The sequence below is a fragment of the Branchiostoma lanceolatum genome, chromosome 17 (assembly GCF_035083965.1).
Source record: "Branchiostoma lanceolatum isolate klBraLanc5 chromosome 17, klBraLanc5.hap2, whole genome shotgun sequence".
Lineage (NCBI taxonomy): Eukaryota > Metazoa > Chordata > Leptocardii > Amphioxiformes > Branchiostomatidae > Branchiostoma > Branchiostoma lanceolatum.
In genome coordinates this window covers 1,143,899-1,170,529 of record NC_089738.1, presented here as the reverse complement: position 1 = coordinate 1,170,529, position 26,631 = coordinate 1,143,899, and the positions used below count along the sequence as shown (strand labels likewise).

Below are 26,631 nucleotides of genomic sequence, written 5' to 3'. Positions count from 1 at the left end.
ATTTCCACCTGTCACGAACATCCCGTAGTGCCCCGTCGATGATGGCCATGAATATGATCGGCCCTAAGATGGTGCCTTGGGCCACACCGCAGGTAAGATGGGTCCAGTCAGATGTTTCTCCCATGTAGTTTACCCTCTGCCTTCTGTTTGACATGAAGTTGTACACCCACGGTACAAGGGCGGGGCGCACTCCTAGATCCAGTAGGCACTTGATTGCAGTAGCATGATCGATTCTGTCGAAGGCTTTAGACAGATCAGTGGTAACAAGGGTGCAAGTAGTGGAAGGAACAGAAGTTGATTTGAACATAAAGTCCATGAGGCTCACGAGAGCGTGGGTTGTAGACCTTTTCTTTCTACATCCGAACTGACGCGGGTCAAGACCTGGTGATATGTCTTCTAATATCCAGTTCGCTATGAAGCGTTCACAGGTTTTGGCAAGAAGTGGGGTCAAGGATATCGGTCTCAATTCATCAATGTTTGGGGGTGACGACTTGGGTAGCGGAATAACGTTTGCCTCCCTCCACTGGTGGGGAACCTCATATGACCTAAAGGTCAGTGACCCCAAGTGCACCTGGCCTGCCTGTGAGCCTTGCAACCATTCCTCATATGACCTAAAGGTCAGTGACCCCAAGTGCACCTGGCCTGCCTGTGAGCCTTGCTGAACCACCTGATTGGCCAATTGAGTTAATCTTTTTATCTTGCATTTCTGGCGCAGGTGTGCTAGTATTCATACCAAATGTGGTATGAGAATGCGTCGGATATGTGCTTACATGGCTCTGTTCACTCTTTTTAAAAAAAAAAGACATACATCTCCAGTTCCTATGTATTCAACCAAAATGATGCAAAATTTGGCATGTGCTTGCCTTGGTCATGTACAGAGGCCCTCATTCAAATGTTTGGCATACCGCCTTTCAAAAGGATTTTTGAAATAAACAATTTTTTTCCTTTCGTTATTTTAAACCCAAAATGTATACTATTTAATCATGCATTCAAACATAGGGGTGTCACATTTTTATATTTCACCCATACTGTCGCTGAAATATTTTGTTTTTGGTAATTCCCTTCTTCTCCTGTCAAATCTTCATATATATCATTATGTATACTATGGAAAACTTCATTCTTCCCTTGGGTTAATCTTTTTAAACTCAATTTTGGACTGGGGTGATCTAATTTTTTAGTGGAAGTATTTTAGAATGGTCCATTGTTATTTTGGGACAGTCCATTTTATGCATGGCGAGGAGTATGGCTAAACATGCTGTATTTGCTCGCAAATGTTGCCTTTCTAGTTAGAAATAGAATGTAACAGGAGAACCAAAGGACTAAAACAGAACAAAAAAGTGTGTGACAAAACATGTTATGAGGCCCGGAAAGAACTACGAAATGTCAGATATCTCCTTGTACACAACCCAAAAAATCTATCCCTAAGAGGTAGTTATTTAAAGAAAAAGAAAGAATTCATTAAGCTTGTTCGAAAACGCAAACGAGAATTCGAAAACAACTACTAGTATCTAATGCGCCTTCAAAATCTCCAAGACAATAATCCGACCGCTTTCTGGAACCTACTCAACGAACTAAAAAAGACCAACTCAGTACCTCAGAAAGATTTACCGGATGACACATGGGTCGAATACTTCAGAACTATTCACAGCAAATCCAGACTAAAACAAAAAACTTTTGATCTTAACTTTGGAAACGAATTTCTACATAAATTTCAGGCACTACAAAAATGTGAACCATGTCCAGGACCTTCAGATAATCCAATTGGTGCATCAGAAATCAACGATACAATACACGCTCTCAAAAACAAAAAAGCCCGCGGGGACGATATGATCATCAATGAAATGCTTAAAGCAGGAAAAAGAATCATATTGACCCCTCTATTAAGACTATTTAACAGCACATTTTCGAAAAGAACTTTCCCAAAACATGGTCCAAAAGTTATATTGTCCCCAATTTAACTTTATAACAATATAACTAAATAGATGACCCCAATAATTATCGGGGGATCGCCATTTCGAGCTGTTTAGGAAAACTGTTCTCCTCAATAACTTAACAAAAGACTGTCAACCTTCCTTGAAGAAAAGGTAATGATAAAACCAAACCAAACAGGATTCCGAAAAAACTACTTGACATCTGATAACATCTTCATACTGAAAACTCATATCTAAATACACACAATCTGGAAAACGCTTATTGGCTTGTTTTTTCGATTTATCAAAAACCTTTGAATCCATCTGGCACGAGGGGCTGTTGTACAAACTTCTTTCCAATGGCATTTCAGAGAAACTCTTTGATATAATCAAGGATTTATACAACCAGTCCGAAGCCAGTGTCAGGTGCGTCAAAACTAAGGCGGGCTTAAGTTATGGAATTCTCTTGATTCTAGTGTTCGTACGTTGAACACTCCTTTGTTTAAAAGGTATTTAGTTAAATCTGTACGTCCTGCTATTGTATCATATTTCAATTCGGGACTAAGATAAACCTGTGCCCTTCTTACACGCCTCCGCATCGGCACCTGTAGTTCAAATCACAGCCTGGTTACTCGAAATCTGATCGAGAGTCCCTCTTGCAGCTGCGGATGCCAATGCGAAAGCATTCCGCATTCTTCATTCCACTGCCCTAACTACATTAATCAACGCTCATGCCTCCTTGACAGACTTGTAAACTTGAAAATACCTTTGTTAGATATTGATACCTTATCTGATAATGCTTTCGTACGTCTTTTGCTTAATGGATCTCTTTATTACCTTCAAATATCAATGCGCAAATTTTATCTATAACTCAACTGCATATATTGGATACTAAGCGTTTTCATAATCAAGCTAATGAATTGTTTTTGTTACATGTATCATTTTTCGCACCGCGGTTTCTGCATGTATTATTCCCGTACTGTTAATGTTTCATATTTGTTACATACTTTGTTTCTTGTGTTTAGTGATGTCGCTTAAATAAGCGTGTTTGAGTGCGTCATCACTATGTGTTGTTTTTATGATGTTGCAATAAAAAAACCTAAATCCAAACAAAAGTTCGGAGACCTCATATCTCCACAAAATACATATTATGCAAATTAGGCACGACAAATAAGACCATTGCACGTTCAGGTCAAAAGATACAAAAAAAAGAAAGTTGTGCTGCAGTACCAAGGTCACATACCAGGGAGCCCAAAATCGACCTTGACCTTCGTCTTCCCAACATCGGCCCACATACCAAATATCATTACAATCCATCCAGACGTTCTTGACTTATGCTGACTACAAGCATCCGGAAGGAAGGAACACAAACACAGCAAGAGTTCGGAGACCTCAAATCAAAATAAATTATGCAAATGTGGGCCTAATTTGCATAATCTATATTCAACTTTGTTCACTGTCACATAACTGCCAAATGCCACAAGTATGAAATTCCAGTTATCTACCAATATGGAATTACAGCATTTTCTCATTGATTACGCAAATTAGGTCTTCATTTGTATAACCTATATCTATCAATGTCCCTTTATTACTCAGTTACATATGTTGCATTTTTGAACTGTCGTACCATTGAACGGAGTGGGTTTATAAAATGCCCCCATTGATTATGCAAATTAGATTCTGATTTGCATTATCACCATTTCATCATATAAAGTAACACTTAAGCTATCCACATAATAGAAACAAGTATACAGATTTGACTTTATATCCCTCTGTGGTTTGACCAGCTGTCGGGTCCCTGGGGAATATTTGACCCAGTTTCGAAACCAACAGGTGACACCTGTCACAAGATACCTAGAATGGAAATATAGATTTTCCTCATTACTTATGCAAATTCAGTCCCAATTTGCATAATTTGCACTTCATTGTGTACATTTCTGTCTAAGCTACCTGCATATCAAATAACACGGAAATATGTCGTTCCTTTCTTCAGTTATTCTCCTTGGAAGATTTTAACAAAAAAGGCCAATGCAGTTCCAGTGTCAAATACCAGGGGGCCCAGAATCGACCTTGACCTTTGTTCTCCTAATACCTACCAATATGCCAAATATCATTCCAATCCATCTAGACGTTCTTCAGACGCACACACATACACGCACGCAAACATACACGCAAACATGCTCAAAACAATATCTCCATGAAAAAATCTCCATAAACACAGACACGGCAAATAAAAACAATATCCCCATTTTCATGGAGATAACAAGACCTACCCGCATACCAAATATCAAGACAATCGCCAAAAAAAATCAAGAAATCCATCCAGGCCTTCTCGAGTTAAGCTGTTCATCCACACACACACGTTACACACATACCGTTATATACAAACGGTAGCCAAAACGCAACCTTCTTGGAAAGTGTTGGGGGCATTTATTTGGCAAGGGCAAAATGATGATGGGGTGGGATATTCCATTCCGGTTCATAGGGGGTTGGCGAACAGGTGGTTGGTGCGAAGGTTTGCTGGGATAGGTGGGAATATCCCGGATGTAGCGGGCGCCATTTTAAAAGTTTCTTGAGAGATTTCTTCAGGTTGAGCGTGAATTTCTAGTCATACCTTGAGGATACCTTGAGGATTCGTCGGTGAAGTAGGCCCAGCCTGTGTTGTCAACCTCTTCTCACTCACGTCATATAATGCGTCTTAAAAGATTTCTTCTGCGCTATTATCCTCCAGGTAAGAAAATGGCCTTGTTTTAAGTGCGTGAAGGTACTATAGAGCAAGGAATACTGCCACCGCCAGAATTAACGCTGTTCCGGCAGCCACTCCGATGCTAATTATTTGTTTGTGAGACCTGGTAAGCTAATCTCCAAGCAGATCTATAGGTTGCGAAGACCGTATCCAACTGGCAGAAGTTGTTTTTGCAAAAACAACTTCTTCTGCCAGTTGGATACGGTCTTCGCAACCTATAGATCTGCTTGGAGATTACAAGCTTGAAACCGTCATCATCAACTTCATGGTTTCAGCAGTAATGAATGGTGGGTCCAGTGATCATACATTTTTGTTTCCGACCCTTTTGTATGTTATGTAATGTAAGGTGCGCTATAGATTTTAGAATAAAGCGCACCTCATATTAGCAGCCCCCCTCCAAACCGACGTTAAACATGAAAAATGCTGGCAGGAGAACTTGAACTCTTCCCAAACATACCTGGTATGAGAATGACCTACTGTACCAGGTGAAGTAATTTTGCCTGCATGTACAGCTGACAGATCCGGGTGTTACACCATGTATGTGGTTAAGATGTGAGTGGAACATGTTGTTGCTATGCGACCATGTGTAGGGCTCTATATATAACGTTACCCTCATAATCAATCCGAATTGAAAAAAACAACATCAGAGCTAAATTGAAAGAAAAAACTGTTGTTTGCCTGCATGGTGTATATGACAGTCTTTGTGCAATAAAACTGTATGCAACAAATGTGTTTCTTTTATGAATGAAGTCCTGGCAAAGCTAATGAATAAAGTGACAAATAGAAGATGAAATCCTGGAATACCAGAAATTATATCAGGACTGTACATATCAGGACTGTACAAATTACATGTTAGTCTTGCTAAGGAGGTGGGTTCGAAATACAATTAAGCAACTTGCAATTTGCAAGTGATTTTCAAGATTTGCAAGTAAAAATGATATTTGCAAGTTGAAAATACCAGTGGACTGTGTAAGCACTGAATCAGTGAAACTTCCCATGTCTCAGCCTCAAAATTCACCCTGTACATAATCATTCTTATTTTGGACGGTACATGTACATGTAGGATCCCTCTAAAATGGAAAGTTCAGGTTTTTCTTCCCATATTTCCCTGGTAGATAATCGTAATTCGCAATTTTGTTCGGCTGAGTGCCGTGGATTTCCCCACAGCTATTTACACTTTCGGCAGCGCGGCAGAAGAATAATTAATGTTCACAGAAGAAATGTAGTTAGACGTAAAAACTACAAGTTAAATTTTGTTTCCATTGTGATATGAGTTTTGGGGCCGCAATATCTCTAAAACAGCAGATATTTGTCAGTAAACAACAGCTCGAAGACCCTCGAATTGTCGAAACATGGCCGCCATTATCAGGCATGGGGACAGCAGTAAAACTAGCAGCATATTGCATAACACAGATTACAATCTTTAAAATGATACCATAATAAGGTCTCGTACCTGTATTACTCCGAATGTACAGTCTCAAAAAGAATCCGCGGTCTAAAAATATGAATAGGCCCCAATAGGGTGTTTTACTACTTACTTACTTGTTACTTGATTAGGTCTCCTCATCATCTGAGTGGCCTGCGTCAAGGTTTCGTCTTTTGCGTCTCGCTATACCAATCTCCACCATTCTGCTCTGTTCATGTGGATGATAAATTGTCTTTAATCGACCCCACCTGCTATATAAAGGATTAATAGTGGGATGAAAGCTTGTGTATTACTGCCAGGATTAGGTAGGAAAGTTTCGGCATCCGAGTGTGTGGAGGAATGTTATGTTCACAGCTACAGATGAGAGTAGATTTATTTTGACTGTTGGATGGATAAATGAAAGTGTATTGGGACAGCGAGGAGAACCCTACAGTATGCTGAATGTTGCACAGATAGACTGACAGTGTTTGAGTTAGCGTCATGGTGTGGGGCAACTGCCAGAGGAAAAACCAGGCTAATCATCCTAAGCAACCTCGATGTGTCAAGATAAAGAGACACCATTCTCCATCCAGTCACATTTCCTAGATCCTTACCTCTGCAATATGCAAGATCTGCAAGATGATAGTGCACGTCCATATGTAGAATGAGAGTCATTTCAGACCACCTCCAGGATGCAGGAATACAGAGGATAGAATGGCCCTCCTGCAGCCCAGATCTCAACACAATTGAACACCTCTCAGACTCTGTGATCACTGATCAGCTTGAGCGAGCTGTGCATGCAAGAATTATCAACAGAACAATACGACCTGCGACGACTCCTTATGGAAATATGGCCAGGAACCGTGTAAAAAAACTGGTGACAAACATGAGAAGGATGTGCCAGGCTGTGGTGACAGCACATGGCTTGTGTACTCAGCATTAAGCCACCTTCATCATAACTGAGGCTCCTTTACGCAATTTGTTATTTGGATGAAGACTGAAAAAAATGATCATGGCTTTCATATTAATGTCTTTTGTTGATTCAAGTTTCATATTACTCTCGTACACAAGCCAGGTGCTACCAGCAGAAGAAAAAATACTGAATTGAGCGTTTGACTTAAGTAGGGTCTGGGCACTTTTTTCATGTGACCTGCTCGCATAAGCAGGTCTGGTGCTCGTTGCATTAATTTACAACCATAATATGTTTGGTATCATGGAAAAGAAGATCACATAAGCTTTTCAATGATATGTAAATCATTGAAATTGATCAAGAAACGACGGAGATATGATCGACCAAAGTAAAGTTTCCAAACTTTTTGTGCTGAGTGTAGATCTACTAGCCTCTACCAGGCTCCGCGCGATCGCTGGGAAAATAGTAGAAATCGGCCAAATAGAGTGAACAGCCAGGGGTAGTCCGCTATACAGTGAAGCTCAATAGGCGATCTATTGAGCTTTACTGTATTGCGGACAAACCCTGGCATTAACTTGTATTTTCCGTACCGTAAAAGCTACAGATGTCATATTTGAGATGTAGGTACCTTTAGGAAAGGTGAAAACTACTGGCAATAAATCATGCTAATGGAGACCTCATTTGCATAATTTATGCATATACTTGTATTTCCCTTACCATAAAAGCTACGGATGTCATATTTGACATGCACCTGGCCATAGATTATGCTAATGAGGACCTAATTTGCATAATTTATGCATAAATTTGTATGTCCCTTACCATAAAATCTGCGAATGCCATATTTGACATGTAGGTACCATTAGGAAAGGTGAATACACCTGGACATAAATTATGCTAATGAGGACCTGATTTTCTTAATTTATGCAGAAACTTGTATTTCCCTTACCGTACAATCTGTGGATGTCATATTTGAGATGTAGGTGCCTTTGGGAAAGGTGAGAAAACCAGGCCATAAATTATGCTGTAACTACATTAATCAGTGACCTGCCCCCTCATGACATCACAATGAACACGGTGGCTGGTTGGGAACCCAACACCACAGCTTGTGAAAACCATTATTTGATGACCAGTGTACAGTGCTTAATTGTTGTGATTACATTCAATTAAAAGACATAAAGAAATGCTGCCATGTTCATTGTGACGTCATGAGTGGACAAGGTACTGATTAATGTAATTACCTGGTGGGAAGAATCAAGAGCTGGAGGTATGATGTTTTGATGGTTTGATGTTCAATAACATCCGAAGTGTGTATATTTTGTGCAAATGTCTGTTATTAAACAATATTATCATGGTTTATCATCACTTTATGTAATTTCAGGAAATTCTTAATGTTGATGTCATTGGTGTCTTATGCACTTTAAGTTGACCGTGTACCCTTGGAAATTTGTTAGAACCAAAGATAGGTCGAAGGGGAAGCGTTCAAGGTAGAGACCTAAGAACAAAGGACAACTTCACAGTTCAGCTGCAGAACTTCCAGATTTAAGAACACCACCTTACCTTGTAGGGTAGACTAGAGTTATTGAATGAATGTAGCTCTTGACTCAAGTGTACAGTTTTTTTAATGTAGTGTTGAGTTTTTGTAAAAATTGTAGAGCCAGGAGCAATGGTATGTGTATGCACAGGTTGCAAATAAACCAGTCATTATTATTATTATCATTATTATTAAAAGTCCGACATGACCCATTTACAATTACTATAAGAAGCTTAAAGGCATCCAGAGCATTTTATGAGGCTAGAAACTTGAATAAAAAAACTCCAATTTCTAGTCATTCTTACACAATAACACTACAGTCAAACCTGTATTAGCGGTCACCTTTGCATAGCGGCCACCTGCCCATAGTGGTCACTTTTTGTCGGTCCCTTGGATTTTTCCCATTGACATAAGCATTAAGAATTAGGCTATAGCGGCCACCTGTCCAACGCGGTCGCGGCCAGACGATTTTCGGTCCCGCGAGTACAGTAACACTGCCGATAACGGTCCCGGCGCGCCGGTAGAAGCCGCATCGCCACCGCACGCCGGGTTCAAAATCTTCATTGTTTCACGCAGTTATCAAATTTATGTGGCCTCAACTGGATAGGATCATAACAAAGAAAACCAGAATGTTTTATCTTTGTTAGAAAATCCATGGTTTGACGCGAAGTCAAGTATAGTTTTCTTCACATGGCTTGCGTTTGTACATCGTGGTAAAATTGACCATTTCTGTGCATTTCGATTGGACAAATATTACGGCAGCCTTTTGGATAATACAACCCACAAATGTACCTGATGCGGCAAGTTCGTGAAATGTTTGACTGCCGGCCCAATTTCCGTTTTCACCGGGAATTCATTCAAATTGTGCTCAAAACGTGTTTCGCGCAATTTTCAAAATGGCGCTGATACAAACTGGATAGGTAGCAGCATAAAGGTCAAGGGATGACACCACTGTTACGGAGGTATAATATACTAAATTTATTTTGCTGCAAAGTATCACTGAGGATAATTACTAAACTAAAAGCTTTAAAATGAATGTGGATGATATTACTATGATGTAAAATTTGGGCTGTTGCAATTTTCTGAAAAGACAAAAAGCCCTCAAAAGAGCGACCTTCTTCTGAGTACCCTATTAGCATAATGGTAGATGCTGATCAACACAAGCCACAACAAGAGACTAAGGAAAATTGTCGCCACGATTTTATGTTTGAAAACGGTCGAAAACGAACAGTAAGTGACAACTGAGCAACATGTATTTTGTTCTTAACTAACTAGGAGTAAAAGAACAACAATCGAAGTTCTAAAATGTGCCTTACCTGTTTACATGTGTACTGTACGGTGAATAAATGTATCTCAGTGGATACTGAAAACATGTGTCACTCGTGGTCAATTAATCGACATTTTCTCCATAGCGGCCACCTGTTCTTAGCGGCCAGTTTTGGCCAGTCCCTTGAGTGACCGCTATAGACAGGTTTGACTGTATATATAATAGTACCATTATATAGTATTGACATTAAAGGAGCAAAGATACAATGTCGTTGTGTGGTGAGAACTGATAGAAAATACAAGCTCTATATAGTAGACTGATCCTGACTGTCCATCACAATTATAGGTTTGCGTAGCGAAACCTGTGTAGGATCCGTCGGGTTCTGTGTTGGCCGCCATCTTGAATTGTGACGACACAGATCGCCATTTTGTATTTGTGACGTCATTTTATCGTCGGCTTGCGTGGTGGCGCACGGATGATTTGTTATGGTTCCTTCTCTTCACCCAACGCCACCCCGCCCCCACCATACCACGTGTAGCTTGACACAAATAACCTCCTTGATGGGCCTGACATAGTTATACACTCAGGTGTAACAACAACAAAGACAGGGACCTAACAGAACACCCATTTGGGCGGAGTAAGTGACTTGTCCCCTGAGTGTAGATCTGCCAGCCTATAATTGGGAGGGGTGTTTTTTGGGGTCGCTAACGTTCTCTCTATTTTCAACAAATCGGCACACAACTATCACACATTCAACTCAAATAAAAAGAAGAATTCAATACCAATTCATATTTATGTAAAGGCCCAGTAATCGCTAAACTAACATAGCAAACCTGAAGTATATGTGGCACAAATACTTAACTCTAGTTTTACATGTAATAGCGGTTCGACCAATGAGAGAGTGACTGCATGTCCACCAAGTATTTGCATTTTTATGTTTTAAGGCCACACCAATTTAATTTGTTGCTTCTCGGATTTTTCCAGAAACAAAATTGGAGGGACAGGGCGAAAAAAAATAAAAATTGAATTTTTTGCAAATAGTCTGGGGTGAAGATAAGGGTTTACATAACATAAAGAACTAGAGTTCCACGACCTCATACCTTCGCCAAATGATTTTAACCTTTATGACTGACGTATTAGGAGTGTTTCTCATCAATAATAAATCATACCAGTTGATTGTCTTAAAGTATGACATGTCCAAAGAATCAGCTTAACAAATTATGAGCTTAACAAAGAAGGTTATGCTCATATTTATCATCAATTATGCAAAAGAGGCCCTTATTAACATAATTTGATTCAACGAAGTTCACATTCACATAACTTCCCGATGCCACAAAAAAAGTATTAAATGTATGAAATTGCCGTCATTTGCCAGTGTGGAATAATACAAATTACTCATTAAGTATGCAAGTTACTAGTAGGCCCACATTTGCATATTTTCTATCTATCAACAGTCCTCTCTTCCTCAGTTACAATTTGAATTGTCATATCATGGAACCAAGCGGATTTTTAAAGTTGCCTCATTAATTATGCAAATTAGAATCTGATTTGCATAATTATCATCCAATCATACTAAGCATCACACAAGCTATCCACATACCAAAAATGACGACCATCCATCAAGGCCATCTTGTTATAGTATTTTCTCATTAATTATGGAAATGAGGTCTTCAGTTGCATAGTTCATATCAATTAATATTTCTCTCTTCCTCAGTTACATATGTGACATGTTTCAGAGTCCAATCATGGAATTTGGCGGATGTATAAACTTTCCTCATTAATTATGCAAATTAGATACTGATTTGCATAAGAAGTGTCTTATCATGGACATCATCACTCAAGCTATCTACTTACCAAAAATCATTACCATCCATCAAGCCCTTCTTGAGTTATTCCCTTTCAAAGTCAGACGCAAATCCTGCTCCTGCAGTTCCAAAAAAGCCGCTAGGGGGCCCAAAACCACACCACTTACTCTCTGTCCAAAGATCTATCTACCACTCAAAAATAAGTTCCATAGCATGTCCGGAACACGAGATATCAAAACAGGAAGTTCCGCTGCAGTACCGTAAGAAGCCGCTAGGGGGGCCAAAATCTCATCGTTTTTAGGTCTCATCAAAACCTACCAACATACCAAATATCAAGACAATCCATCAAAGCATTCTCGAGTTATGGTGGTCCACTACAGACACACACACACACACACACACACACACACACACAAACGCTACCCTCTGCATAACCTTCTCGGCGAAGGTAATAAGAGGATTATTCAAGTTTCAGCTATGTGTGGCTCATTTTATGCAAATGCTCCCCTTTCTTTGATCTAGTACTATAATTTCAGTAACAATATTACCTTTTGCCATGTAATATATGGTTTGATATTGAGAAATAGTTTTGATAAATGAAAAATTATAACTTATGATCAATGTGACCACACTTTCTAGGTATGTGCAGGCCTTTATAATCTATTTTGGTGGCTATTGAGTTTTACAACTGAACAGATTTTTTGTGAATGGGAATAGTGACCCAATTTTTTTTTTCAAAATTGGGCTATTCCGAGAAGCAACAAATTTAATTGGCGTGGCCTAATTTTGCATTTCTACGTTTTGACGGTGGTGGGCGGGGCTATGGCATCGGTCTATTTACACTTGAAACTAAAAGGTCACCATGTAGCTTATTTTTGTGCCGCTTTTGAGCACTTTTGATAAGAAATCTGCACGCAAATGTGGTTAACAGTGGCATTAAATGTCAATTTCATAAAGATTACAGCAACTAGAATATTTCCAGTTTTCAAGCCTCATAAAATGCTCTGGGTGCCTTTGAATTAAGCCTGCACGATGATTCATGTCTCTATATAAGTTAACTTACAAGTTACATGCCAAATTTGATTTCTGAACTCCTTACAGTTCCTCTTTTACAGCTGCTAGGATAGTGTAAGGTGTGATATTACAGCCAGTTGAATTCATATAAGCTGAAAACATGATGTGTCGATTGAAGACTTTTGTCGACTACTTTTCCATTAATTAAGAGAAACGTAACTTGACACAGATGTCCTGTGTTTAATGATTAATAAGTGTGCTTAGTTTCATTTCTCTGACCAACCTCCTTGCTTTGACTTTATGGGAAAGTAGTCTACAAGAACATAGTGCATTTTCAGGACCCCGATGCCCGCTCTGGATTAAACTCATATCTAGCTGCATCCTGGGAACAAAAAAAAGAAAAAACTACTTGGAAATGAAAATAAGCATGCGGCTTATAGAGAGATATATATTTTGATACATGACTTTTATCGTGCAGTTTCAGTCTCCTACAATAATTGTAAGTGGGTCATACTTTACTGCTAATTGAACTTCCCTTCTAAGGGTGTGGTCATTTTCAAATCAACTTAGTCACTTTAACCTCCTCCCTTCCCCCCGTGCCACCGCCACTGTAGAAGCATTGAATCCCGAACCTGATTTTTTATTCTGCAAAATTGCAGGTTGTTTCATTTTTCTTCTGCAATCTTGCAAATCTTTCTGCAGACTGCTGACAGGTACATATATATTTCGAACACTGAATACTGAAAATTCCCAGGGGAGCTTGGCCCAGGGATCCCCTGGAGCTCAATGCTCCATCAAAGTGAGAAGACAGATGTGGCCAGAGATTCAGAGCTTGCAAAATTATTACAGGTAATAGAATGTATTTTCAGTCCCCTGGTTCCCAGTGGAAAGGCTCTTAGATGATCAAATTTTCCTGGCTTCACGTGCAGGGATCATCCTGGAGTATGAACAAGGTGGCCAGACTAAGACCAAGTCAGTGGACCTGTTGGACCTGAAACCAGAGTAAGTAACCAGCTTTTTCGTGTCACAACAAACCTTTGCCAACAAGTTTTTCTCATAAGCTACAAAAGTTTTGCATAATTTTGTATCTTGTAAATGGAGCTGAAGTGCACCAGTCCTATTAAAACAAATTTTATTTAGGTACAGATTCACAGGTTTAGCCATCAAACCCCCAAACTTTTTGCAACCCAAACATGTTTTGGACCCCGTTCATACTAAATCGCGCAAATCGCGAAATCGCCCTGAGTCGTATTCCTTCACACCAGGGGTCGAACGAGCGCGAGTTGTAAAATCGCGTCCAACAGCTTGATAAATGGCGGACGCGTTATTTGATTGTCACCACTCTTACTGTTGTGTTCAATGACCTTCTTGTACTTCATCTTGAGTTTTTTTACCTTTAATAGTGCGGCATTACTTCCATGTTTTCGCGTATTTGGCCAACTCAGGCAGTCGCCACTTCAGCGTACACGCTCTGGTTTCGGTGGGATCCCTTGAGTTTCTTCTGAATCCCCACATCCCCGAAGATGGCCATCAGTGCATGCGTTTTCGTCATTCCATACGCCAAAATCGCCGCCCGATTCTGACATATTTCCGCCGCATTCGGCGTAATATTCCAACAAGCTAGGAGGTAGATGAACATCGTATAATGAGCGGAAAGACTGAATTTGCAGATGACCCCTTGACCCATGACCGGGTCAATATGCAAAGTAAAGCGCCCAACGCGCATCAAGGCGATTTCGAGCGTTCATACTAAGTCGGAATGCAGGCAAATCGCGAGTAAACCACCTCCGGAGGTGGTTTCGCGGAAAGCGATTTCGGGCGATTTCAAATGCGATTTGGAGCGTTCATACTAAGCCACATTATCGCGTTTTACATGATTTCGCGATTTACGCGATTTAGTTTGAACGGGGTCTTGGTCAGTTACTAAACAAACAGAAACTCCTATTAAATTTTTTGGGGTGATCACTGCGTGCATGTACATTGCTTCGTCAATGTACAGGGCTCGAAATTCAGTTTTGGGAATAGGTGCACTGGTGCACCCAACCTAAAAAATTGGGTGCACCAAAAAATTTTGGGGTGCACCACATGAAATAAAGTAGAATGAAACCATTGTAAGCAAAACCTAATGACAAACCTTACTGTTCCTCTTCATGCGCGTTTGGCACGCGATCTCGGCACGCAGTTTTGAAGCTTTCAAAATCGAATTTAACTCAAATTCTAACATCAAAATCTTAAACAAGTACTACAACAAAGATTTTATTATTTTCTTACACTTAGATGTCAAGAATATGCTGTCTACTAGTGTGCAGTGATACCTTTACACATTAAACCGTACGGAAATATTTGGGTGCACCAGTGCACCCACAGTAAAAAATTAGGTGCACAGCTCCAAATTTGGGTGCACTGGGTGCACATGCACCCGGTATTTCGAGCCCTGATGTAAGAGAAATATTTATGTTTAGGTGTGAATAAAGTTCCAGCTCATTATCATAATGTATTCAAAAAGATCAGAGGGACCACATTTTGCATTAACCTACTCTCCAAGCAGATGTTGGTGGGGGAGATCGTCACCGTTTTATCATTATGCCCAGTTTTTTTGTCCGCTCGCCCCACCAGTAGTATTAACCCTATTCAGACTGGGAGTCGGGTTTTGAGGCCCACGCCAAATTTCATCTTGGATATTAATCCTGAACCGCTAATATGCTAGTAAGAGCCACCATACTTGGTGAATTTCCATAAAATTTTCTCAGCAAAAATTTCAAATTAATGATGTTGACATCCTTGCCATTCACAACAGAAGTTAAAGCAGACTTGAATATTTTGTCAATCACACTTTTTTGTTAAAATTCTATAGTACTGTATACCTAGTTGAGTTTTAGGGGGATATCCTACTCAGACAGTTTCAGCCAAAAAAATCTTATAAAGGACGTCATGCTTAAGTTGTTACAATAATATTATTTCACATGAACACCATGCTCTGAAAATTTGGTGGTCATATAATAAGTACGAGGGTAAGTCACAAAGAAATGCCTTTTAGGCAATTCACAAGTTTGCTGAGACCATGCTGGCAAGAAAAACACGACTTTTATCAATCTAAGCAAGGAGGCAATATAGACTATATAACCTCCTTGATCTAAGCAAGGACAATATGTAGAAATCATTAATTTACGCATATCATCTGGGGAATAGAGAAGGAATGCCATGAACTTTATGTATCCAGTTCAGAATGTGGCCTAAAGATTTAGGGAGTGCATACTTTATTTAGGATGCATACTTTACTCAAGGAGGTTAAATATTAACCTCCTTGCTTTACTCAAGAAAATGCAATAATAACCTCCTTGCTTTACTCAAGAAAATGCAATAATACCTCTGTCATGACAACGAGTGTGTGTATGCATATGCATTGTGTGCTTTGTCCAGTCTAGTCATGCCCCTCATTCTTCATTTTCCCCAGCATAGGAGATTACACGTAGGTACAATGTAACAGGAAATTGTAAAGGCATTTCAAGGTCTGGATAAGGCCCATAATGATGTTTTCAAATTGCCATATTTTGACATGAAAAATAACTTTAACCAAATGATTAATCTTTTGTAGAACTGATGTGGATGCAGTATTAGATGAGATTTCTCGAAAGGAACCACTCATCACCCCATCTCGTATGGACCAAGTCAGAACACTCGTCAAGAGTATCCTTTGTACGTCCAGCTATGATTACACTGATGAGTGACTGGTATGCCTATAGTTTAACGCCACAAACGACCACGATATGCAGTATACATAAAGCAAGGACCTTGTGTGACACCCTGGTATATTGTCTAAGTATGCAATATGAATGAAAAATATGCAGCAAATCTTAAGTTCATGTATTTACCATTTTACCAGTTACAGTATCCCCCTCATTTCAAGATAGAAGGCCCATTGAATACGTGCTTGTATTTGAGGCTGAAAAATACTGTCTTACATGTACATGTAGTTTACAAGTGTTATGAGTTGATAAATAACAAAATTGTGATAAGCTTTAATGTGAAAATGGAAGTCCTGACTTCGGCTTCTGAGAAACCAAGACGTGGGTGACAGCGCACCCTGTTCAGATGGACTGTCTGACTGGACGGTCTCAGCGGGGAACATCCTCAATTTACCCTGACTCAGTAGATTGTAACTATTAGTCAGCGACAAGGAATTGTCTCCTTCTGTTTTATATATAGCAAACGTCGGGTGACATTAAGACTCTCTGCGCTGAGAAGCACGCACGCAGCCACGCTCAGCAATCCATTCTGCAGCTACAAGACGATGTCACCGAAAAAGAGTAAGGGATCGGAGGGAGGGACTTAGGGAAGAAGGGGGAGGGAGGGAGAGAGAGAGGGAAAGAGGGAGGGAGAGTCGTGTATGCCAAAAGCGTGAATGGGGTTTCTTTCTTTAATGTACCCCAATAGCAAATTTGAGGTCATTTTGCTGTAATTCCAAAGCACAGGAATGCCAAAATGTACAATTCTGATCTGAAAATGGCCAAAAAAGTCAATAAAATCATGTTAAAGGCACTTATCAAAAAAATGAAAAAAACGTCTGGGGGTATGTGCTAACTCTGCTTGTAATAATAATAGTTGTATACCAGCTTTCAGCTCATTTGGCCCAGTGACAACTGAGATGAAGCCCTTTAAAGATTTGACAGGAGAAGAAGAAAGAAACATGACCAAAAACAATATATTATGCCCATACCTTAGTATGGGTGAAATATCACAACTGGTAAATACTGAAGGCTTGCTGTGTATTTTTTCTCATAATTGCATAGACATTGTATCCAGAGTGTCACACAAGGTCCTTGCTCCATGTAACCTAACCATACCAATTATCGTCCAACTTATTAAAAATGTATCTATCGTACCTCACGGACAGAGCCAAATGTTTAACCCATGGGAAGATATGTCAGCTCGTCTAAAAAGAAATAGTGCATAGTCTTTTCTCCGCCTGCTTAAAGCCCACCCTCCTAAACCAGGACCGCCTATCGCTCGACTTTACATCGCGAGCGTAAGCGGCCCTGGTAAAATGGATCGCTACATATGGTTATAGCTACGTCACCTGCTTCCCCTCATCGGAAGCAGCGCGCAAAGAACGCTGGGAAGCTATCAACCAATCAGGTTACGTGTTACATCGTTGCTTTGGTTACCCAAAACAAATGTCAACTGATACTTGTTTTGGGTAACCAAAGCAACGATGTAACACGTAACATCATAAAAAAATGCACACTAACTGTCCAAATTAATCTAAAGAAAAATGATAGTCGAGCGATAGGCGGTCCTGGTTTACGAGGGTGCTTAAAGCCGTGCTAGCATGTATGTATACTGAGGTCTATGATGAAGAATTGTGCAAGGGTTACCCATTATCGTCCATTTCAGCCTTTCTCCTTCTAGCGCTATACTTGAAGAACATAGACCAGAAAAAAATGCACACTAACTGTCCAAATTAATCTAAAGAAAAATGATAGTCAAGTCACTATGTTTGTCCCTCCGCTTGCTTGACGCGATGGAAGAAAACAATGTTGACTGCCATGAATTTTGCCGACATGAGCGGCCCGTGGCGTTTACGTGATAAATGCATGGCCATTGTGTTTTGCCATGCAAAACTGTACCACAGGTGTGGGGGTCGCCATGGATAGTTTGAATATCAAAGAAAGGCTTAACGTCGACTACTTTTAACAGATACTGAGCTATTGTGTAAGTTATAAAAACATGCTGAAGTACGCGGTCACGAATTGCACATGAAATACGTCATGCATGACGCTTGCATGCAACTTGCTGTTACTGGTTCAGGAGTTTATCCTGTTATGTCGCTGGACGTAAACCTATTTCATTGTTTTGTATAAGTAAGAGTTATGACTGAGGATCATACTTATGATGTTCTTTATTGCTCATGAGAACTAGCTTTTTTTGGCAAAATACACCTCGACATGTGGACATGACCCAAACTGGAAGATAACTGGTATATAGCGTTACGTTACACTGCATATTAGACTTGTGGTGTTTAGATGCATTTGTGTTGTTTAGGCATACCAACGAGTGACAACCTTTTCATGTATGTAAATTAGAACTCTGTGAGCAAATGCTGAAAGTTAAAGATAATATACATACCGTAGCTAATTGATCACTGCATAGTAGATATACAATGTAATATGACTGACAGTTTTACTGAATTTCATAAACATAGTTGAAAAGTTGGACGTTTTTATTGCCATTAAAGATGCTTATCTAAGACCCTTTGGGAATGATTGACCTTAACATGGCATTAGAAATGACCACAAGTCCACAGTTATCTATTACTTTTTAATGTACAATGGCCCTCCCCTCCAGTGCACCAGCCCTCCCCCCAGGAAATATCAGTCAGTCCCTAAACGTAACATCAGGTTCAGGTACCGGTACAGAAGTTTACGTACAAGTCTGGACCTGTACCTAAAATTTACCAGAACAATTTGACAAATTAACTGTTCTTCTGAAGGCGGTATTTTGGACCTGTACGAAATCGACTTTCATGGTACAGTAGTGGTACTGTGTATCGGTACACGCAGCCCTAGTTATATTACGAACCAACCGGCGGCACTAGTAGACTAATATCATTATGTTATTGACTTAATGTGCAGATTGTTATTGATGGGAGGGAAATATATTGTATTTTCACTCATGCTGCATTTTGATTTTGATCACCTTCCTTGACTTAGTCATTAGAACTCCAGCAGAAACTTGCTGCCACTGACGACCATGCATTTTACTTGTTCAAGGTATGTTGTACAAAGTTGTATGTCATATTACTAAGTGGAAAGACCTATACCTGTATAGGTATGGTGCAGTACATACGAAGGCCCATAAGTACAATGTGGAGCCTACATTTCTATTCACTGAGGGTATATGTTCTCATGGAAAGTCTACTTACCTTTCTTACTTTTAATGTATTTTTACGCAAAATTTCAATGTAGACAACAGAATATGACTGGAAAGAAGGCATTACCCTTTTCACAAGACTCCTTCTTGATTGTACTTCCTTTTAAACAGATAAAGTAGCTACAGTAGAACTATGATAATAGTAACATTTGTTTGAACCTTGATTTCTTTATGAAGAGACTCAGTCAAACTAGCCACAACTGTGTATGATTGTCATTGTTTTATGTTATCTGTATTTACCTCCTGACCATGAAAATGGGAGGTATTGTTTTTGGTGCATCTGTCTGATTGTGTTTCCAGATATTTTTCGTCAACATAACTCAAGAACCTTTGGATGGAGTGTAGTGATTTTTGGTATGTGGGAAGGGCTTGGGAAGACAAATGTCGGGGATGATTTTGGGCCCCCTGGTACTGTATAGAACTTTTTGTAGCTGAACAACGTTTTTGTCTTGATTTTTTGGTGGCAGATACATTTACAAAATGTAGCTTTGGATGTAAAGAAGGAAATGCCGTTTGTTTGGGCTGTCTAGCAGATTGCTCTGGAACTGTAGGGGCATTTTTGTTAAAATCTTTTAAGGAGGATAACTGAATGACAGAAGGAAAAGGAATGGCGGATTTCCGTGATATTTGCGATGCAAAGATTATGTAAATGTGCAACTAGGGGTGGATACCGGTTCACTCGTCTGGACCTGATTCAGACCTGCATATGTCAACATCCAAGTCCAAAAAAACTGAAAGTCCAATACCTGAGTAAAAAAAAAAAGCCTGAACATTTCTATTACATATATATATATATATAATAAGACATCTTTTTAGGTAATCTGGCCAACAAACTTAAATTAAGTAGTAACCCTGATTGCCTGAATCAAACTAGATTAGTCTAAATTCATATTTGACTCTCTTCTGTAACTGTTGGTTCAGTTTAAGGTCAATAATAAATTTGTTGCAAAAAAACATCCAAGAGTTAACCATGAGGTTGGTACCAAATGGAACCATAATATACATTAATTTTGTATCCCCATATATTCATTGACAAGTGAATTTTACCCCCAAATGAAGAATCTGCTCTCAAAATCAAATTAAAGTAGAGTTTGGAAACCTCACACCTCCATGAAACGTTTTGTAGATTTTATGCAAATGACTTGCACATTACATGATTTATGCAAGGTGATGTTCACCCTCAAGTAACTTACACATGTCACAAATGTAAAATTTGCATCATTTATCACTATGTATTTTTTGCCATTTTTGTATTAATTATGCAAATAAGTTCCACATTTGCATGTTTTGTATCTATTTATGTTCCAGCTGCCATAGATTACATGTATTACATTTATTGAAAACAATAGAATCATAGAATTTCCTGATGAATTATGCAAATCAATCCCTTATTTGCATAATAAGTTCAGTTTAAACCAATCACGTAAACTAGTTCAATGCTTAAAGAAGTGGCCCCAACGGCCTTGCATTGAGCGAGATCATTAAAAAATAAAGATAAAAAATACATATGTAATTATGTACATCTCTGCCCAAGCTTAATTGATGCTTCTTTCCTTTCTTCCGTTATCCCCTTCGGAATATTTTGACAAAAACACCTTGCATTTTCGAAATTAAATGTTTCTTTTGCAACGATGAGGGACATGGGAGAGAAGTTGAGGCATTGGTATAGAGGTCTCACAGCGAGATTTGTAAGGTTGAACCATGGAATGCTTGATATGGAGTTCAATGCCATGTACAGACGATGCCACTTAATTGCACCTCGGATAAACGCACCTTCCGTTTAATTGCACCGAATCCCAATATCCAAAACCGGTTCCCATTCACTGCATTGTTAGTGACTCCGCTTAATTGCACCGCGCATGGTCACCAATGCTGGATAACTGCACCACTTTTTTTTCAAAAATCCTGGACAAGTTAACTGAAAAGGTGCGCTAAAATCGGCAAACGCGGTACAAATGAGCCGATGCCTGCCGGTGTAAAGGCGCAATACTGCCAATATGTTTAAAACTGTTTTGAGTAATAAAAGAAGGCGGTCTCCATTGACAGTTACGTTGATAGGAATCGTATGGGAGTTCCCGGGTGGGTCACCCGTAATCAGTAACCAAGTTTTGGTTTCAATTCCTAGTTTCATGGCGGTACATGATTTACGTAAATCGACAACTGCACTCTACGTAATGTAACACAGAAACTGTTATCCCATGAGTGGCATGACGATTTTTCAGAATGCCTCCCCTGTAACATTACGCGTGTTGTAATGCGGTAGATTGCATGGAAAAATGAGAGAATGCAAAATCTTTTTAAACAGGTTCGTAGTCATTTCTTTATTTTCAGCAAAGGGTCAATAAATAAAGACTTAGTTAATAACTGAATAATTTCGTCTGTAATTTCTTTGTGCTAGTGTTTCTGACTAACAATACACCCCCTCGCCCATGGTGGTGTGGTCCAGCTGGGCATTTCGCATAATTGCACCAGCCAGATAATTGCACCAAAGACGCTGACAAATGGGTGGTGCAGTTAAGCGGATTCTACTGTATGTTGAAACTGCCTTTATTCTCATCACAGTCATATACATGTATCATCCACAGTCCTTGGAGCCAAATACCTGCTACTGGTGTACTTTTTTTATTGTTCTTGTCAATATATTAAACATTGATCATTTGAGCTGAGTCTGCTAAGATGAACAAGACAATCTACATGTACCTGCTACAAATTAAGACTTGTTGCTTGCTTTATACACTGTTTTCTGTGGTTCAATTTGCAATTCCAGCTTTGTAGTCCTGTGGTTCAGCAGCACTTTTCTTCGCCCGCGCGTGTTAGTTTTAGTCTCCAGAGGATGTCATCCATAAAATTAAGATGGTGTGGCCTAACTATCACTGATGTCTGAGTGCAGTGCAGTACTCAAAGATTGGCCTGATGAAGCAACAGCACACAGTCACAATGTCCTCCACTGGGACTCTTATTACTTAATAGTCAAGTACCTTGAGCCTGTATAGCATGAACAGCCATTTGTTGCCTTTTTTTGTTGTTTCACTCACTTCAAGTCACTTGATTATCCCATTTTGAATTTGACTACAGCCATTTATTTATTTATTTATTAATCTTTAGGGTGGTCCCTTCAGTTAACATTGTAACTGATTTCCAAGGGAGCCCTTACATTACATGACAAATCATAACAAATCAGGATACAAAAGGATAACTTGACGTAAACTTAATGAGTAATCAATTCACAATCATATAACATAAAGCAGGAATGATCAAACATAGGAGTAATAAATCAAACAACTCAGAATAATTCCATAACAACAGATCAAGACAAATTATTGGAACAACAAGTTGATTACTATAGAAAATTGTACAGTAAAAACAACGAGTTCGATAAAGAAAACTTTGATGACTTCATTGCAGATGTGAATTTTCCTACGCTGTCTGAAATGCAAAGCAAATCGTGTGAAGGGTTGTTTAATATGACGGAATGTGCATCTGCTTTACATAACATGACTAATTGCAGTCCCGGCCTAGATGGCCTCACAACTGACTTTTATAAAGTCTTTTGGAGCAGAATAAGATATATGGTTTTGAACTCACTAAATGAGGGTTATACGAAGAACCAACTTTCTTCCACTCAACGTAAAGGGGTTATATCCTTACTCTTTAAGGGGGGTGAACATCAAGAATTAAGTAGAGACCAGCTTCTAACTGGCGACCTATTTCAATAACAAACACCGATTATAAAATAGGTGCGAAGATATTAGCAAATAGATTGCAGAACATTATTTCTCACATTGTTGGACCAGACCAAGTTGGATATATCAAAGGACGTAGCATTTTGAATAATATACGTGCTATAGACGACATAATTTGCTTTACTAAAGAATCTAATGTTCCAGGTGCCATTCTTTTCCTAGATTACAGTAAAGCTTTTGATACTATTTCCAAAGATTTCATTATAAAAGTGCTTGAAAATTTCAATTTCGGTGCAGATTTTGTGCATTGGGTGAAGGTATACACTAATAATGCCCGTAGTTGTATCAATCATTGTGGTCATATCTCTGAATGGTTTGACCTGGGAAGAGGAGTACGTCAAGGATGTCCCTTGTCCTCTCTTCTATTTGTTCTAGCTACAGAGCTTTTTGCTCTTAAAGTCCGACAGTCTTCTGAAATCAAAGGTATTACATTACCTGGCCTTAGTGACTCCGAGGTTGAATCTCGAATTTTTCAATATGCAGATGATACAGAACTTATACTTGGTGACAAAAGTTCAATTGAAAGAAGTTTAGATATTATTAGAAGATTCTCAGTTTTTTCGGGACTAGTTTTGAATAAAGAAAAAACAGTAGCCATGTGGCTAGGCCCATGGAGACACTGCTCTGAGCAAGCTAGTGGGCTGAAATGGTGCACCACAGCAAAATGCTTGGGAATTGTTTTTTCATCTGCATGTTGTGCCTCTGAAATAGATGTAAACTGGAGTAAGAAATACTGTAAGATGAAAAATATTTTATCATCTTGGGCTCCACGCAACCTTAGTCTTATAGGAAAAATAACAGTGCTCAAAAACCTTGTAGCTTCACAACTTCCTTACAGTTTTGGTGCACTTATTCCACCGGATAGTTTCTTGAAGGATGTTAATTTGATGTTCTACAGATTTATTTGGAAAAGAGATAGGGTAAAGCGTAATGTTATGGTTCAAGACTATTCAAAAGGAGGACTGAAAATGATTGATATAAGAATAATGCACAAATGCTGCCTACTACGATCGATACAAAAATTGCTATCTAGTAGTGAAACTCCTACTCCTACATGGAAGAAGATACAGCTGTATTACTTCAATAAGTTTGGTCCTGATCTATGTATTTTGAAAAATAACTGTACTGCAGTCCAGGTGTCATCTAATGTTTCACTGGCACCCTTACCTCTTTATTACCGTAAATTGATACTTACGTGGTATGAAACGAAACCTGTTCAGAATGTCAACGATATTGATCAAGTAAATTGGCAATTGTTATGGAATAATGTTTGTATAAGTTACAAGGGCAACATGCTGTACTTTGACAAATGGATTCGCCGACACATTCTGTACGTCAATGATATTGTAGATGATCAGGGTAAATTCATATCGTTTGATGATGTAAAAGCTATTGTTGGTAATAATGCACATGTATTACTACAGTATAACGCTCTTATGAACTCAGTTCCCAAACAGTGGAAAGGTGTTTCTCGTTTAGACAATGAAAAAGCTCCCAGTATCAAACTTTGTGGTAAAGATATCCGCTCACAAGACTCTACCTTCTTCAAGAATATTTGTATTATGCAATACCAATCCGTTCCAGTCTCACAAAATTTCTGGGAGAAACGATTTCCTTTGTACGATTTTCACTCCATTTCTTGGAATGTACTGTGGAAATCTCCTTTCTTGGCCACTAAAGAACCCAAACTTATAAGCATGCAATGGAAGATATTGCATAACATATATCCAACAAGAATATTACTGTATAAGATGAGAATTGTAGAAAATAATAAGTGTAGTTTTTGCGATAATATAGATTATATAGAGCACTTTTTCTTTGATTGTAAAACTGTCAAACCATTATGGGATTATGTAGAAAGTTTATTTAGTCATTCTTTATCACTTAATGTACATCACATAATTTTTGGATATAACTTACATATGTTGAACAAGTCTCGCTACATCAATCAACTGTTGTTAGTTGCAAAATTATCTATTGTGAAATTTAAGTTTACATTGTCGGCCTCGAACTCATTATATCTAGATCCGCAAACCCTCTTGAAAGTCTTCAAATCAGAATGTTCTGTCAGAAACTTAATATAAGCCACACATTGTAAAATATTCTAAGACATTTAATAAAGTGCCGTGACAAACATGGAATCAGAATTTAAAAAAAAAAACAAAAAAACTCAGAATAATTCAAAACAAGAACAACTCAAAATCACAAAATAAAGTCATTCAACTGAGGGTCAGAGGTCAAATGTCGGTAAAGAGGTTTGTATGTTTATCAAAGCCTGTTTAAATCTGGCGATGGATGAAGCTTGTAAAAGGTGCCAGCAGCTGGCGGTTACAGTGTCAAAATTCAAAAGAAAGCGGCCAGGCCATCTATGGACCAAACATTCAAATTTCCCCGTCCATGCAGGAGTCTTCGGAAACATGCAAAAGCAACAGTGGAAGAGAAGACAGTTTCTTTCATTAGGAAACACAATGTCTGACGGACATGTACAAATGTAGTAAACTCTGCATCACTTGAAGCTATCAGGGAGTAAGTCAGTGTACTTGCATATGCTTATTTCTGTCCTTTGAAGATTTCTGGTCTAGCCATGTCCCTGTAATTTTTGGTTGTTCTATGGATTTGAGTGACGTCATCATATTACGTGATAATTCCTAAAAAGCTAGACATTTGACATGATTATCATGCATGATGATAAAGTGGAGGAATCAACCTTTTCAAAAAAGTAAGGCTCTCTTTACATTATACTTTTGCCGTCAGCGCCACTGGCGTCAGCGCCACTGGCGACAGCGGGAACCGCGTGTAAAGACAATTCCCGTCGACGTAGTCCCGCTGTCAACAAATTTTCTCCCGTCAGCTTCGAAGCCGTCGCCCGTCAGCACAGCGGGAGTCCCCGTCAACTTCAAACTCCGTCTAAAGAGAATACGTCGGGCTCGCGTCAGCGGCAGTCAGGGTTTCGGCGATTAGCATAAAGCACGCGATGATCAGCATACTGTAAGTCTACTTAGATCCCCGGTATATATATAGAGAGAGAGATTCGCGGGATCCGCGGCGACTTTTGTGCCGTGCATTCATTTCCCCGCGGATATATTTATCGTACTTGTGCCCCCCTCCCCACATTTACGAGTGATGAGCATGGAATATCTACACATAAACAAGGCTTTGCATTGTAGTTTAATACGGGCGGGAAGACGCCGTCTACCGTTGTACAATCATACAATTTTGTTTCTTGCTTTTGTTATGCTTACGCCCGATACTTTCTACAAGATGGCGAAATGCAAGCACCGCAGGTGTCTGTCAGATTTCCGGGCGGTGTGTCTAGAGACATCGCGACAGCGGCCTCCCGACAGCGGGAAATTTCGCCGCTGACGCGAAA

The 26,631-nt window shown here is 39.3% G+C and overlaps 1 protein-coding gene across 2 annotated transcripts in view; it reads left to right on the top strand.

The window, feature by feature from the left end:
* The first annotated feature begins 4,422 nt into the window (after positions 1-4,422).
* Positions 4,423-26,631, top strand: part of LOC136423214 (dynein assembly factor with WD repeat domains 1-like) — a 50,251-nt gene continuing 28,042 nt past the window's right edge. Inside the window, exons 1-5 of one of the 2 annotated variants that reach the window (XM_066411292.1) lie at positions 4,423-4,523; positions 4,600-4,641; positions 13,518-13,590; positions 16,184-16,275; positions 19,306-19,358. In XM_066411292.1, coding sequence (XP_066267389.1) covers positions 4,602-4,641; positions 13,518-13,590; positions 16,184-16,275; positions 19,306-19,358 — 258 coding nt within the window. In that variant the 5' untranslated portion in view covers positions 4,423-4,523; positions 4,600-4,601. Of the gene's footprint in view, positions 4,642-13,517; positions 13,591-16,183; positions 16,276-19,305; positions 19,359-26,631 lie in introns of both variants that reach the window. The other variant, XM_066411293.1, reaches the window with a different exon arrangement.